This window comes from Micromys minutus (assembly GCF_963924665.1).
Source record: "Micromys minutus genome assembly, chromosome: 11".
Classification (NCBI taxonomy): Eukaryota; Metazoa; Chordata; class Mammalia; order Rodentia; family Muridae; genus Micromys; species Micromys minutus.
Window position 1 is genome coordinate 410,517 of NC_137980.1, and position 17,776 is coordinate 428,292.

At 37.7% G+C, this 17,776-nt stretch overlaps 1 protein-coding gene across 2 annotated transcripts in view; it reads left to right on the top strand.

The window, feature by feature from the left end:
• Window positions 1-17,776, top strand: part of PCSK1 (proprotein convertase subtilisin/kexin type 1) — a gene marked incomplete at both ends in the record, with an annotated part of 47,004 nt that overhangs the window by 16,726 nt on the left and 12,502 nt on the right. For both annotated transcript variants that reach the window (XM_080925704.1, XM_080925703.1), the window contains 5 exons: window positions 474-550; window positions 7,108-7,196; window positions 10,662-10,834; window positions 12,250-12,462; window positions 16,256-16,356. In XM_080925704.1, coding sequence (XP_080781830.1) covers window positions 474-550; window positions 7,108-7,196; window positions 10,662-10,834; window positions 12,250-12,462; window positions 16,256-16,356 — 653 coding nt within the window. The remainder of the gene's footprint in view (window positions 1-473; window positions 551-7,107; window positions 7,197-10,661; window positions 10,835-12,249; window positions 12,463-16,255; window positions 16,357-17,776) is intronic.

A 17,776-nucleotide genomic window follows, 5' to 3' on the forward strand; every position in this document is an offset into this window, starting at 1 on the left:
AAAAGATGAGCAAAGAACACTGTCTTGAATTTCAAGTAAGTTTTCAGTAATTAAATTTCATGGCTTTTTACCATGCCTAAGAAGGTTAAAGCATTACAGAAGTTAATCCACCCCATAGCCACCTCTTTGAATCTTGGTTATGAAGGGATGTATATCACATATCAATAATTAGCCCTGTGGCCTTAAAAGTCATTCAGTGTCTCTTAGTCTATTTGTTTCTGAAAAATTAGACAGCTGAACCTGTGAAATGCTGACTTTTTCAGCTTTATGAGCATCTATGAAATATGAGTCTGATAATAATTGAGCGTTGGGTGCTTTGTTAATCATTGCTGCTGGCTTGTGGATATAATCAATGTTCAGTGGGCTAGGAGCTCTAAAGTCCACTCTTTAGAGCTGTCTTTCAGGATGGGACAGTCTCTAAAAGTGTTTCTTTTTATGACACTATGCTTTTTTTTTTTTTGTCGTTTTCTTAGGATCCAGAGGCTAGCTATGATTTTAATGATAATGATCATGATCCATTTCCCCGATATGATCCCACAAATGAAAACAAGTGAGTAAATGTGTGTTCTGGAGAAATAATAATATGTACAATGCTTTCATCTTGTTTTGAAGACTTATGCTATAAATTTGGTCCAATTTCAAGTCTTGGTAAATGTAAACCCACTCTCTGTACCATATTTCATTGCTTTTTAAGGCAGGAACAAAAACCTGTTTTCATATTTCTCTTAATTCGTAGAAAGATATTTAGTTAAATTTCTTATTTTATAAGAAATAAAAAGTTGTCCTTATATTATAAACTTAGCTCCTCAAGTGTAACTGAGTATTTGTAGCTTTAGAGAAAATAGTAGAAAGGCAATAGATATAAATTGTATTCCTCTCTTTCTCCTTTTTCATGAAAAAGAAACAAAAGAAGTCAAAAACTCAATCTAACCCCTAACAAGTCTCCACGGGTGTAGCAAATGTGCTTTGTAATCTGGTTCACCAGAAGGTCATGGCCAGACAGCAGACAAGAAGATTCAGCTGAGTCTTGCTTTCTGCATCTACCTCAGTTGTTAAGGTGTTGAAGCAGTTAGGAATCTTCCAGGGGAGAAAAATGGGAGAGCCCTTGACTCTTAAGATAACAGCTTCTATCTTAGAGTATCTCACAGTATAAGGGAAGATAAAAACTAGTCTGTCCTTTCAAAGCTAGAGGTCTGAGAATGCTAGAAACCAAAGACCTTCAATCTCCTCTCCTAAACCTAGAAAACTGTTCCTCTAGAGACTTAGTCTCAAAGTGGCCATAACCATTTGAGCATTGTCTTTTATCTCAGATTGATATTTCTTCCAAGCTTCAAGGAGACACTCACTTTACATTTTCTCCACCTAGAAGAGATTTTCATCAAAAGAGATGAAATTGGAGTCAAAATTGGGGCTTGTTGCTGTGAGAGTAGAAACAATATTGAAAGATCTTGGTGTTTTATACTATCCACATGAAACATGAAGTGATTCTCTTTCCTCTGGGGCCCATATGTATCGTGTAGTAAGGTTAATTAAAGGATATTTTTCTTTGACCTGCCTAAGGAACACATGTATGTCTTTTTGTGACCTGTCTAGCACACTTCTTTCATATAAAGGAGCCCCAACTCACATCATATACCTTTCTACCTCAACCTTACTTTTAATGAAAACTCTTACTTGCCCCAGCCTTATCTCAAAAACAGACCTTCTACCCAACTCTACTCCACTCATTCCAACTAGCTCTACCCATTCTCGTTAATTGTATTTGGGTACCCGGTCCCTTCTCTAGGAAGATAGATGTCAGATTCAGGTAGTAAACCACAAACAAGGACTACCCCTCAGGAGCACTTGACCCCAACCTAGCAGTTACACTTACCCTTGACATGTCTTCTAATCCAACAACTTCTCTTCAGGTAAAGATCCAAGATGTTCAGTGCCTACCTCAGCACCTATTGTGTGGGCTCATTTCTGTGTCTTTAATTCTATTTCATTGATCTACCTGCCTGTTTCTGTTCCAGTACCATAAAGTTTTTACCACAATTTATCTGTAATACAGCTTGAGGTCAGGAATAATGATTTCCCCAGAAGTTTTTTTTTTTTCTTTTTACTTTTGAAAATGGTATTTGTTATCCTGGATTTTTTTATTATCCCAAATGAACCTGCAAATTGCTCATTCTAACTCTCTGAAGAATTGAGTTGGAATATTGATGGGGATTGCATTGAATCTGTTGATTGCCTTAGGCAAGATGGCCATTTTTACTATGTTTATGCTTTCAATCCATGAGCATGGGAGATCTTTCCATATTCTGAGGTCTTCTTCAATTTTTTTCTTCAGAGACTTGAAGTTCTTGTCATACAGATACTTCACTTTCTTTGTTAGGGTCATATCAACATATTTTATATTCTTTGTGACTATTGAGAAGGGTGTTTATTCTCTAATTTCTTTTTCAACCCATTTTTCCTTTGAGTAGAGGAAGGCTACTGATTTATTTGAGTTAATTTTATATCTAGCCACTTTGCTGAAGTCATTTATCAGCTGTAAAAGTTCTCTGGTGTAGAAATTTTGGGAACACTTAAGTACACTATCATATCATCTACAAATAGTAATATTTTGACTTCTTTCTTTCTATTTGTATCCCTTTGACCTCTTTTTGCTGTCTGATTGCTCTGGCTGGTACTTCCAATACTCTATAATCACCTACTTCTCAACACTTCTCCTTTTTTTCTACTTATCACCTAAATTTGGCTGTCCATATTTCTGAAAGTTCCTGAGAATAGGAACAGTAGGTACTTGGAATAGATGTTACATTATTTAAATGCTATAAAACACCATTCATTGTACCTCTCATTAAGACTAGAACAATTGGCCTGTAACCAAATTGTGAGTCTGGGGAGACATAGTAAGAGCGGGCAGTGCACATCCATCCTATATAGATCTTAGAGTCTTGCTATAGAATAACTATAGTTAACCCGAGTGGTAACTTGTATAATGATATTGTGCCATTTCTCTGGTTATGAGGACTCAGTCCTAATATGAACCACATTTGTATTACTGTAACAAGTAAAATTAATTCAACTCACGAAAAGAAAATGCTTCCATTAACTTATAGTATCAGAATAGTAATTCCACTGTCAGTTGTCTCTTCTGCTACTTGAATTTGTGGTGAGATGTTTCATCACTATGGTGGAACACACTGCTCATCTTACAGCAGCAGGAAACAACCAGAGAGGGAAAGACCAATATCTCACAATCAACTTTTTAGTCTATGTCTCTAGTTACAGAAAATCTACCTTTTAAATGCCCCAACCTCTTCCAATAGGACCAAGATAATGACCTTTGGGAAACATTTAATACCCAAAATGATCTTCTTTCTTGTTCTAAGGGGTAACTATGTTACCCTCACAGTAAGTTCCAAAAACCCATGTAATAGTATTGTTTATGATTATCCTGGAAACCCTGGGTTTCCAGAGCCTTGACCTTCATGGGCCTTCCATTTGGTGTGGAGTTAACATGTCATCAGTTCAACAGTTAAAAGCAGGCTTAGAGAAAGGTTTAGATTAAACCTTAGCTGTTCTAGTGCGTGTGTGTTTAGGGCTCAGCATGTTTGAAATATTTTATATAACTGCATTTTTATGGAGATTGCACAAATATGCATATATTTGTGGACATTAATACAAAAATGTAAATAAGTGTTCACTGAAATGATTTTGAAAATAAGAACAATGGCAGTGATATTGACAGTGATGGTCATCAAGGTTTCTTACTTAGCAAGTGAGATGGACTGTAATCCATTAAGAAATCAGCATGACAAGAATGGCATTGTTTGATAGAAGCAGAAGGAGAAACACATTTTGATTTTCTCAGTCAATTCAGAAACTGTATTTTCAAATGAAACAATGAAAATATTTCTTAGATCAGTCTTGACTATCAGCCAGAAAGATAGTATCCTGATTCTTTCTTAGAAGCTGCAATAAAAAGAAATACCTGCTAGCACATTGCCAGACATAACATTCTGTTAGCCTATTCAGCAACAGGAGACCTATTAGTCATCAATTCTATGAGCAATATTTCTCTAAATTATCCCTATCAGTGCTCTTCATCATCACTATATAAGGAACCAAATATAGGCACAGATGGATGTCCTTCTGCCAATCAAAAGAAGAATCACCAAATAATAAATTATAAAATTGCAGCAACACTTACAATCAAAATAGCATGAATCTGTATTCACTATTTCAACAAGTTACAAATAATTTTTTCTAGTCAAATAATTATTGTGACAAGAATGTCTTAAGCAAAATAATACTCATTACCTTTTGAATTTCTAAATGAGTTTTAAAAATGCCAGTTACTGCTACTATTCTAAGTTAGTATAAGTTGTTTGTTTGTTTGTTTGAGGAAACCAACCACATTTTAATTACATTTAAGGCCAGTTCTGATATGGAACTCAGACCTGACACTTCTAAAGTGGCCATGACCCCAAGACTAGATAGATTATGAGCCTAGGAAAAGATCTAATACTATTTTTCTGCTAAAGGTACATAACAATAAAATTATTCCTAATTGCATATTGCTGTGCCCATAATAAATTACTCAGCCCTCATCAGAGAAGCTTCTTATAGTACATGAGTGCCAATACTTCTCTAGTATATATTGTAGGCAGATTTCTGTGTGGGCTGCAGAGTTTGTAGTTCAATGATATAAATGATTACTTTTCTTCTTTGGTGATGTGCAGAGCACCTAACAGTACCATGAATACTCATCAGCAAATGGGTGAATTTTCTAGTTGGGCAGCAGTCTGATTATGTGTTTGATGACATAAGTAAGAGGTATCTTCAACAATTATAAGGCCTTGCAATCACGTTGTGGGAAGTAACCAACAGAAAACTGAGAAACACTCAGAAAAATGTTCAATATCCTTAATCACCAGGAAAATGGCAGTTAAAAGTACTTTAAGATTTTTATCTTACCCTAATCAGAATGACCTAAAATAAATTAAGCAAATGCCAACACATGTTGATGAGAATATTGAGGATAGGGAGCACTTACTCATTGCTGGTGAGGGAGAAAACTGGTATAGCCATTATGAAAATTAGTGTGGAGGTTTCCTCAAAAGCTGAAAATAGAGGTATCTCAAGGTCAGCTTGTATCACTCTTAGGCATATACCCAAGATCTCAACATTTTACTACTGTAGCAGCAGAGTTACTTACTGTATGTCCATGTTTATTGCTGCTTTATTCATAATAGCCAGTAATTAGGAACAGCCTAGATATCCACCAACTGGCAAATGGATAATGGCAATATGGTACATTTACACAATGGAACATTATTCAGCTATTAAGAAAAATTTAAAAAATGAAAATTTCAGGTAAATGGGTGAAGCTAGAAACAATCATCCTCTGGTAATCTAGACCCCCTAGGGGGAAAATACTGCATTTTTTTCTGTTATCTGTGGATGCTAGCCTTTACACTTTCAATATATATACTTCAATCCAAATAACCACAAATGTTAGGAAGCTAACTAGAGACCATCTGGGAGGCACAGATATTCCAGAGAAGGGGAAATAGAATATCATACTATAAAGAGATAAAGGGGGGACTAAAATGGTATTAAATAAGAAGGTGAGGGAAACAAGTAAAATAGGGAATATGTGGAGGGACATTAAACATTTAAGTTTTTGTGAAGAACCATTTGGAAACCTATTACTGTGGAAGCTTCCTTAAGTATATACTCTGTGAAATAAATTTAAACGGAGTTACCATATAATAGGGGAGAAAAATACCTCAACTAGACATCTTATACTACTAAGTAAAATCTCCAGTGACAAGCATAAGTTGAATCTTGTTGAGCTTGAACTTGCACAATAATGTAAGTTCTGTTTGACTCTTGACCAAAGGGTTCCAACATAGGCTATTATGATGCATCTTTTATATGTTCTGATTTGTACACTCTAGAACATTTCAGGATAGCTTCACTTGCATTTGAGATAATCCTAACTCAAAAGGTAAAATGAAAATGGGTATTTAAGAATCTCCAGCAGATGTTATAAGACCTTGGAAGGTGTGTACTGTGCAGCCACAACACCCTCCACTGTTAGTGCTGCTCGCCCACATAGCTTCATTCTTCATGGGGTCTGAGTGGCAGCAAAATGCACCTAACTTACCTGCTCCCTCATGTTTAAGGTTTACACAAAAAGGCAATATTTCTTTCCCCAAATCTGCATCAGTGCTTGAAAGGTGGCTGAGGGAGATGCAGTACTTCAGAGAAAAGAGTAAGCAGATCTGTCTTTGTTGGCCTAGTAACTTAAGGGATTTTATATTCTACACTGGGAAGAATTACTCTATAGCCAGTGCATTACTTTCTAGAGGTAGCTGGCTAGTGTTGGTACTAAAAGTAAACCCCCTTTTTCCCTCTTCATTTTCGCATATCAGTCAGTGGCTCCTGTAAGTCACTAGCAGCTTCTGTACTATATAGCCACATGTTCCTGCAATGGTTCCACCTCAGCATTATCATCAGTGATGAGCCTTCCTGAGTCAGGGTAGTGGAAAATAAAGACAATTATTTCCTCCAGAATTTTAGAATTTGTTTTTCAGTGGAGAAATTAGTGTGCTCAAGGGTGGATCAATCCCATCAAGTACTCTGATATAATCAATTCCTCTCTTTGGCTGATTGGAAAGCAGTCTTGTTCAGGCCTCAACCAGGTTATGAGAACATCTCATATCTCAGTTGGTCAGTAGTATCCCCAGAAAATCATACACTCTTAGTAACAAGAAGTCTTTGGCTATCATAGTGTGGCACATGGTAATAAGAACAGAGAAGAGTTAACAAGGAACTCTAGTCTACTTTACTTATGAGAGCTGACGAAAACTTAATCCAAGGCCATTCTGAGAACAGAAAGTAAAGAACAATTTCATGGTCAGTATATAAGGATCAGAAGATATATTAGTGACACTGTCCTTGGGTGTTGACATACTCACAATAACATCAGAAGTTACATTGGCTTAGTGGCTATAAGAAAGAAAGCTAATAAAAAATTAATACCATGACATTATGTGAAAACACAAATCTTTATTTCTGTTTTATAAGCTTTGCTCCTTTAATCTTTAGACATGGAACAAGATGTGCAGGAGAAATTGCCATGCAAGCAAATAATCACAAGTGTGGAGTTGGGGTTGCATACAATTCCAAAGTCGGAGGTAAGGCAGTCTTTTTCTGTAATTTTAGCACTTTAATTGGAGGCTTGTGTTCCCTGCTATAAAATGGGGGGAGGGGACTTTCTCCAACCAAGGAGAAAATGAGTTCCTTACCAAATTTGCTGCAGAACTTGAGTGTGACTTGCAAGTGAACCAGTGGGCCTGGATTCCTTGAAAATGGATAGCTGAATATAATCTAGACATCCTTGCAGGAAAAGTAATGGAAATGGTGAATGGCACTTGAATGAAATCTAATATTCCCTGTGCTCTGCTTTAGAAGGGATGCTCTTAAGCTTTTGCTAAGAAGAAATAGACAAATTTAGCAGACTTTCTCTGCTTCTCATTCTATAGCTATGCTTTGCTTATAAGCAAAGGATAGTTTTTAAAATGATTAAAAAAACATGTTCTTGTTATATAAAGTAGGCAATGCTACCTTAAATGACAAAAAAAAGAGAATCATTAGTTGCTTTGTTTGGTGTAGGGTAGAGGACATTTTAATAAAAAGGCCAGTATATAAATTAGAAGTAACAAATAGGGGGTAATTAGAATAAACAGGTTACCACCTCTAGATTCAAAGTAGCAAAGGAAAAGAGAGGTCAGTAGAAAGTAAAGAGAGGAATCCATAAACAGAGAGAATTCCTGGGCAGGAGCTCTGGCTTCACAAGTGTGAAAGGAGTCACAAGTAGAATTGAGGTGAGGGGGGAGAATGAATAGCACTTTAAGCACTTAACTCAGCTTCCATGACCACCTTCCTACTGAGGCTGCATTAAACAGAAGTCACAGGGAAGGCAAGAGAGCCCACAAGCAGATTTATGTTTCAATGAAGACCAGTGGAGAGCAGATCTGTTACGATGTAGAAAGAAAACCAAATATTGTCTCCTTCATTACACTCCCTACCTTGGGCTTTCATAGCTATGTAGTAAATGTTGAGCTTAATTTGGTTTTAAACAAAAAGAATATTTGTATACCATGCCATTACAATACTCTAAATGGTTACAGTTTAAATTTGGCTGTGGATTTCGTCTTAGAAACCAAGTAAATACACATTGGGACATGGATATGTGTTCATTTCTCACCAATAGAAGACACTCAGATTTTCATGCATCGCGCCTGATTTTTTCTTTGTTTGCTACTATCATGTTATCCTAATTTAAAGAAATAAATGCAGGTTCAGATGTAATCAACTAAAAAAAAAAAGAGAAGAAGAACAGAATTTACTTTTTAAGTGCCTGCTGTAAACCAAACAGCTATAGATTGTGAAGAACTGATTTGATCTTCATGTTTTGGAGAAGAATTAAAATCAGGTTCTTAAGGTAAACAATGGCAGGCAGTGGCAACATCAAACTAAAATATAAAACTTATGATGCATCACTCCAGCCTTTGGTGGTCCAGACCCCATTTGAAGAACAATTTAATGTATTAAGTATCCACTGTAAACCAATCAAATATCATACAGTATATAATAGAATATATCCCTGCAGTAGGCAAGGTAGATTTGGGTGCTATAATTGTGGAGTTTAAATCCTGGCTTCCTGCTTTCAAGCTGTGTGGTCTTAAACAAACTACTATGTTTCTCAGGCATTATAGCTGTCCACCTATAAAATATAAGAATTACAGCACCCATCTGAAATAGTAGTTATGAAGAGATATGTTTCTGTGTGTAATATATATGGAATAATGACTACATATAATTCAAGTGTGCTGTTATCATCACCTCCATTTTATAGTTGATGAAAATGAGGTTTGGAGGAATGACATAGTTACTTCAGTGTCAATACAGTTATAAAAAGGAAACCGGAAAGGTTTTCTTCTAAACACACTTCAAATGATTTTAGTTTTGTTGTTTTGGTTGTTTTCAAACAGAGTATGTAGTCCAGGCTGTCCTTGAACTCACTGTGTAGCTAAGAGAGATCTTGGATTCTGGATTCCTGCTTGCCTCACCATCTAGCTGCTGGGCTTGTAGATACTACTTCATTTAGCAAAGCAGTTCTCAAAAAACCTACATGACTTTCTCTGATCATATAAATTATGTATTCACCCCCCTCTGTTTCCTAGTAAATAATAGAGTGAAATCATAAAGCTGCATTATTAACTCACTGAATTATTAACCATTGATTATTAACCCAAACCTGGGAATAACCAAGTATCTGTCTGTCTTGTTCAAATTGCTTTTTCCTTTTTGGCTCTTAGACTTATGAGTCTGATGATGAGTGACAGGGTGTTGAAAGGAACAGAGAGCTCTCTCTTGGTGAAAAAGGATCTCCTGAGCAGGGAAATCTGTAGTAAAGATTTCATCCTTGAGATTATTTAGAAGAAAAGAAAGCATGTTCCTTGAAAATATTTCTCAGCAAGCATATAAGAAATAGCCTGAGTTACATTTAATCCAAGCATAGAAACCATAATTTCTCCTCTTTGTTGGTTTTCTACTGTAGATGGATCTTTCCTGATCAGGAATACAATTTCTGATCAGGGTTCCTCTATGACAGGTTGGGTCACAAACATCGTGGCACAGCCAGGAGCAGGTGTGTTGACAGGGGTCTTTTTGGTTTTATTTTTCCTTCTAAAAGCTTATCATCTGTCACTTTGTTCAGACGATAGAAAGAAAGGAGACAATTCTAATGTTATAGAACTACTATAACATTCATAATATTATAGTATATATTATAATTATAATAGAAGTTCTGGCATTTCCTCTGGTGGTATATCACTTTGGATCTCAACTGGCAACTGATAGGAAAAGTCACAGGGCACCAATGTTGTGAAAAGATGACGTTGCAGGTTCCAACACCAGTGTTAGGGGAAGAATGAAGAAAGTGGAGGGTATGTGGCCCATGGAGGTGCAGTGAGGCCTGGGGGCAAGGGAGATGCCTCTGGAGGGTCCATGTTTGGAATCCAATCCAAGAGAGAGAGAGAGAGAGAGAGAGAGAGAGAGAGAGAGAGAGAGAGAGAGAGAGAGAGAGAAGTAGAGAGAGGCTGGCCATGAGCATGTGGAGTGAAAGAGGGGAAGGGAAGAGGAGGAATAGGAGTGGGAAAGCAAGAGAGCCAGGAGGCAAGAGAGGTCAAGAGGGGTGGGGGGGGCAAGCAGCCCCTGTTATAGTGTCAGGTCACTGGGGCGGAGCATACCTGGCTACTGCCAGGTAATTGAAGGGTCGGGTTTACAGAATCCCAACAGCAACAGCTTCCAAATATCAACAAATTACAGCTGCTTTATAGTACATAATATTAGCTCTAAAATTCAGGCAGAAAAAATTCAGAGACAGGATTTTTATTCTTTTGGTGCTATTAGGAACCACTTAAAGACAAGTGGTAAACATCTGATGACTACTTTGGGTATTGCTGTTGTCGTTGTTTTGTTTTGTTGTTTCAGAAAATCTGTTAAGACTGTGATTGGTAAGAGTATTTTATTTTTCTCTGACAAACTGACATTCCTGTTATATTCTCGTTGTGTTGTTTCTTTGTTTTGCTTAGGCATAAGAATGCTAGACGGCATTGTAACTGATGCCATTGAGGCTAGTTCAATTGGATTCAACCCTGGCCATGTGGATATTTACAGTGCAAGCTGGGGCCCTAATGATGATGGGAAAACTGTGGAGGGGCCTGGAAGATTAGCTCAGAAGGCATTTGAATATGGTGTCAAACAGGTGAGATGCTTAACACAGATTCACATGAAACAGTGAGGAGGGGAGAACACTTAGGGTACAGGAAAAAAATATGATTAGCTGTGGAAATGCCATTCAGAACTTTAATGCACTTAAACAACTAAATTATTCTTCAGAGAAATAAATATTTAAAATTAAGAACATTTCCATATATGGGTCAAGCATAGTGCTAAGATTCACTACTTTTAGAATAGTTATATTTAATATCTTTCTTGAGGCTAAGGAGATAGCTCAGTTGAAATGTCCTGGTTGCATATCATGAAAACTTGAGTTTGAGCCTCAGCATCTTAGTATAAAACCAGGAATGAAAATGTTTACATTCCCAGTGCTAGGGCAGTAGAAGCAGACAAAGATCCCTGAAGTTCTCTGGCTAACTAGCCTTTGATGAGAGACTTAGCCTCAAATAAACAAGATAGATTTTTTAAAAGACTAAGTACATAGTGCCTCAGGAATGACAGTCAAGGCTGACCTCAAGACTACACACACACACACAAACATATATATATATATATATATATATATATATATATATATATATATATATATATACACTTGCACATACATGTATCTAAGCATGTATACACACACATGTACACACACATGCAAACATGGAAACATGCAGATGAACACAGACACAACACATACAACACACACAACACACACACATACACACACACTGCTTTTGGACATATTTATAGTTTTTCTTCTGAGTTTTTTAGTAAGTAATCTACCACATAGCCTTCTACCATTTGCTGTGAGAGTTCATTCTTGAATATAGCCACACCCTGCCCTCTACATTACATGAGTACCTTGAATTCTTTCACCCTCATATGTTGTTCTTTCCCTTGAGCTAACTGCGTTGTTGGACAGATTCTAAGACCTTGAACTATGCTGGATGAGACAAAAGTAGACACTTTGGAAAGCACCAATTGAAATATCACAGAAAGAGTGACCTTGAGGTATTCCATTCAAACCAAGAGTCTTTTTTATGCAGCTGCAAGGCAGATCTGAATAATGCCTGATTTTGTCATTCTATCAGTCAGCCAGATGATTCAAGCAGAAACAGAGGAAGTTCAAAGATTCAAGTCTAGTGACATAATGAAGAGAAGAGTGAAAAATTATAATTCATGTGCTAAAGGCTGGATTATGAACCTAGGAATAAAGAAGAAAGAAAAAACCTAGCTGAACCCTGCTGCGGAGAGGGCCCGGAAAACAGAAGGCAGGCAGGGATATTCTGCTTCTGGTCTGTGATATACAATCTGACAACATTTGAAACCTTGAACTTAAAGAAATTCCAAAGGATTGTCTTTGAGAATACTGTGCATATATTTTTTGATAGTTTGGGGGTGGGGGCTTGCTGGTAACTGCAATTGATTATTATACATTCTGTCTTTCAGGGGAGACAAGGGAAAGGCTCCATCTTTGTCTGGGCTTCAGGGAATGGGGGTCGTCAGGGAGATAACTGTGACTGTGATGGCTACACAGACAGCATTTACACCATCTCTATCAGCAGTGCATCTCAGCAGGGCCTGTCACCCTGGTATGCAGAGAAGTGTTCCTCCACCCTGGCCACCTCCTACAGCAGTGGTGATTACACAGACCAGCGAATAGTAGGTTTCTTTGTTTCTGTGTCTCTGCTGAGGGAGAGAAGAGCAAGGCACACTTTCAGAATGATCAGCTTCCATGACCTTTGGGGAAAGTGATGTGTTTTAGCTTGATGTATCAGTTCGAGAGTCTCCTGCTTAGTCTCTTAAATGACTGGCATATATTGGAAAGTTTCTCTCAGGATGATGGCACTTCTGCCAGGATGATCTTCCCTGTCATTTTTTTAACTCAGCTCTGAGAAGCCACAAAACCTGTCATTAAATGCAGCAAACACTCCAAATGCCTTTTCTGCTTGTCTCATGCCTCCGTGGAAACTGCCTGGAAGGAGATTTCAGGGTCATAGGGCTTCATCACCCTGTGCTTACTGATCCTCTAATAACAGGGATGTAGTCTGACTCAACCATTAGCAAATAATAAAAGTATAGACTCTACACCAGTAATATCTCCTAAGAACAGATAACCTACATAAAAAAATAACAGTCTCAATTTTGCCTGGGGTGAACTCCTCAGCCTCTGGGGAAAGCAGCTCAAAGAGTTATATGCTCCGATCTCCTCCAACCCACGCCTGCCTGTGCCTTCACTTCCATGAGTCATGAACAATTATTGGATTTCCCTTCAAGGGCATAATGAAAAATTGTTTGGAGGCTTAGAGAACAGAGATGGGTACTTTCAAACTTTTAAAGTCGCAAATTTAACTCTGTTCATAGAATCTATGTATATCCTAATCTCAAATAGTAGCTGTGACACAGTTAATAATTACCAGGCTTTGGGGGTTGCCAGTAACCCCAATAGATTATGATAGAATGTTAAACATTTTGTTTTTTTTTTTGTTTGTTTTTTTTTTCATTTTGTGGTGAGAAAGGGCTTCATCATCATCTTTTCTTCTGGGAATGTGGGTTCTGGAATATAGGCATAATTCTTACTAACAACCCTAAAAACTAAGCAGCACCAATATGTGCTTTGCACAGTATCAGTGCTTATAGTTCCTTTTCTACTTTCTTTAGACAGCAGAACTGTGTAGTTTCCACTGGAAGGTGTCAGCCTCCCTCTCATGCCATATGTTAAGTTACTTGAATAACAGTCTGTGGCATTCTAGTCAAGGGTTCTTTTTATTAGGCACACTATAGCTTTAGAAAGAAACACAGCAGCATCTCTACATGGGTGTCAGAGCTCCTGGCTATTTCTATTCCTGTGGCATCCAGAGCTGACTTTATAAAATGACCTGTTAAGCATTTTATTTTATTTGTTAGATATTCTCTGTATTTACATTTCAGATGTTATCTCCTTTCCTAACTTCCCAACTCCCCTCCCCCTCCCATTGCCTCCATGAAGGTGCTCCCTCTCCAAACCACACTCTCTACCTCAGCCCTTTGGCATTCCCCTACAATGGGAAAAAGAGCCTTTGCTGGACCAAAGGCTTCTCCTCCCATTGACGCCAGAAAATGCTGTCCTCTGCTGAAAAGGCTTCTGGAGCCATGAGCCTCTTCATGAAAACTCATTGGTTGGTGATTTAGTCCCTGGGAGCTGCGGTGGGTTTGATTAGTTGATAATTTTGTTCTTCCCATGGGGTTGCAGACCCTTTCAGCTCTTTCAGTCCTTTCTCTAGCTCCTTCATTGGGGTCCCTGTGTTCAGCTCGATGATTAGCTACAAACATCTTCCTTTGTATAAATATAGCTCTGGTAGAGGAGGCATCCATTTCAGGTTCTAGCCAGTAAGCCCGACTTGGCATCAGCAATGGTATGTGGGTTTAGTGGCTGCATATGGAATCAATCCCCAGGTGAGGCAGTCTGTAAATGATCTTTTCTCCAATCCTTGCTCCTCTATTTGTCCCTTTATTTCCTCCCATGAGTGTTTTGTTCTCCTTTTTAAGAAGGACTGAGGCATCCACCTTTTGTCCTTTCTGTTCTTTGAGCTTCATAATTTCTGTGAATTGTTTCTTGGGTATTCCGAGGTTTTGGGGCTAGTATCTGCCTATCAGTGAGTACATAACCCAGCTTTTGTGACTGGGTTGCCTCACTCAGAATGATAGCTTCAAGTTCCATCCATTTCCCTAGGAATTTTATGAACTCATTGTTTTTAATAGCTGAATAGTACTCCATTGTATAAATGTACCACAATTTCTGTATCTATTCTTCTGTTAAAAGACATCTGAGTTCTTTCCAGCTTCTGGTTATTGTAAATAAGCTGCTGTGAACATAGTGGAGCATATGTCCTTGTTAGATGTTGGAGCTTCTTTTGGGTATTTTCCCAGGAGTGGTATAGCTGGGTCCTCAGGTAGTACCATGTCCAATATTCTGAGAAACTGCCAGACTGATTTCCAGAGTGGTTGTACCAGTTTACAACCTTACCAACCGTGGAGGAGTGTTCTTCTTTCTCTACATCCTCACCAGCATCCCCTGTCATGTGAGTTTTTAATCTTAGCCATTCTGACTAGTGTGAGGTAGAATCTTAGGGTTATTTTGATTTGCATTTCCCTAATGACTAGGGATGTTCAGCATTTCTTTAGGTGTTAAGCATTTTAACATGGCTACTGCATAGACTCCCCCTAATCTGGAACCCCTTGAAATAAAGTAGGGAAGAGATTTTTCACCTTTGTAGAGATTCATCCTTAAGTAAAGTAGTCCTGGGAGAGACAGCTGGTGAATTCTATTTGAGACAGTTGCAATGACATGCTTTTTCTTACGTAAACCTTTTCCTTAACATAGTCATCTCTAGAGGCTTATTTGCGTCAAAGGGTATAAAGGGCAGCTTGACTTGCACAGCACTCTGAGAAGCAGAGCTACCCATAACTTGAGAAATTCAAGGACACTAAGTGGGAAACCAAAGGAGGTGATAATAGAACAAATTATTTTTTTACACCTCTCTCCCACACATTGAAATCTCCAGCTAAAACTGAGGCACTGCAGCCTGGGTGGGCGTATGGTTAGAAATCTTTGGCCCTGCTGCTTATTCAGCCTGTGGGCTGACTGGAAGTCTTTATGGTATTTCTGCATATTGCATATCTACATATGAGTTATCTTCATAGCCTCTTTATGCTAAAGGTAGCCTACATAGTTCCTTGCATGCACTAATACTATGCACAACTACTTTCACAAGGCAGGCTCTCACTTATGCCTGAAATCAATCAGAAAATATAAATCCCATTCTGCTAATGTGAAGACTACATAATGTGACCATGGGTCACATCTAATACACAGTAGTTTTATAATCTGAACCCAGAACTAAGTGTGGGTTAATTTTTTAAACCTGAACAATCTCATCTAAGGGCAGAAGACATAAACTTGTAGCTTTTCAATCAAGTCAACAGTTAAAATGAAATCTATTCTAAGTTTTGTTCAAATGTCTCTGATCAAGATGTCACCATATTCCCCTATTACAAAGGCAGACAGACATCAATCTGAAGACCAAAGGGAATGCTTTTTGAGTTAGAATTTCTAAATATGCTCAACCATGCACAATGGACCTGATGATTAATGGGCTGGCATGATTCACAGTGACTTAGAAACAGTTCCTTTTTTTATAGACACATTTCATTTGGGAATCTCAGAAGAGAAAATATTCATAGTGGGAGTACTTCATCCCCAGAAAAGGCAGCTTGATGCCAGAATTATAGACAAGTTGCACATAGAGGAGAGCAAACTAAAGTATCAGCAGATGGCAAATATCCGCTTGTCGGTGCTTGAGAAAAGGAAGTAGAAAATCAAATCTTGTGCTTCCTGGTAATAACAGATGCAGACTTTGGTCTGGTTACCCCTACCATGTTCCTTATGTCCCTACCTTTCTCTCCTTTGTTTCAGACAAGTGCTGACCTGCACAATGACTGCACAGAGACCCACACAGGCACCTCAGCCTCCGCGCCCCTGGCTGCTGGTATCTTCGCTCTGGCCTTGGAAGCAAAGTAAGGCCTAAAATATCTGTCAGCTTGACTGAGACAGCACCACACATTGTTGTCTAAATATGTGATTTTAGGAGAAATTTTAAACAACTTCAAAAATAAGAACAAAACCAACACAATTTAAATAAATCCTGCCACTCTGAAATTATTATTTTTGATGCCTCAATGTAGATTTAAGAAACAGATCTTATTGCACATTATTTTCTAATATCTTTGAATATATTAAAACTACTGTCTCACATCTCAGTAAATGCTTCTTGGCTTTCTAACTTCATGTTCTTCCCTAGTCCTCTTCCTGGGTACCATCTGCCCCATCAGCCAGAATTCTATCTAAATCATTTCATTAGAGTGATTCTGAGAACAAATGGGCTTTCTTCAAAAAATAAAAACTTCATTCTGGAGCTAATATAACTAGACAAGACATAATCATTGAAAACAGAAGTTTTATCTTTTCACATAATTTCAAATTATAAATCCAAATTTTGAAAAAGTCATTTAATCATGTTGTTTATAAATATCGACATCTCTTACATCTTTCACAGGATAAACACGCAGAATTGGGTCAAAAAGAAGGTGTGTTTTAGTGATTTTGATGCATATTGACAAGTTGTTTTCTTGAAGGCCACATCAAGTTATATTCTCACCAGGAGTATAAGTGTGAAAGCTCCAGTTTCTAAAATAAGTACTGACACTGTTTACCTTTGCTGTGTGAAAGAAATGGCATCTTGTTAATACTTGGGATCATTACTGGTGAAGCTCAGAATGTATGTCCTTTTGCAAGCTGCCCTCTGATATGCTAACTTTATGGTCCTGGTTTTGTTTTATAATTTTGACTTCAAAGATCCATTATTGCTTGATCAGTTTGACTACCTTTAGTTTTATTCACAGGTAACTTTAGTATAATGAAGCTAATAAGTATATAACAATGTTTACCACTCTGTTTCTCTAGAGTTTCTTTCTTTAAAATACTCTCAAACCAATTTTGATTAAATTTTGAGGGGTTCTGTTTTGTTTTGTTTGCTTGTTTTTTCTGTAGCTTCTTTACTATGCTTAAGTACTGAATACCTTTGGCCTTTATTTTAGTGTATGGTGTTAAAAAATGGATTTAGCAACATTTTTACTTCATAATAGTTGTTAAACATTTTAACACTCAACACAGAAGGAAAATAAAAACATGTAACCCACCCACATCTGCTTTTATAGCTCCCTTTTCTTTATGCCTATCTTTTGATGTTTGCTGACAAGAGTCTAACCTAGCTAGAAGACAGCATAAGGGCCTCCCAAATATATGGCAGACTAGACTCACTGGAACAGAACAGAACAAACCAGAAAAGAACAGAATAGAACAGAACATGTTGTTCTTTGTCCCATATGGAAAAGTCCTGGGAAGCTAAACCTCTTTGTCCAGTGAAGTTCTAGGATT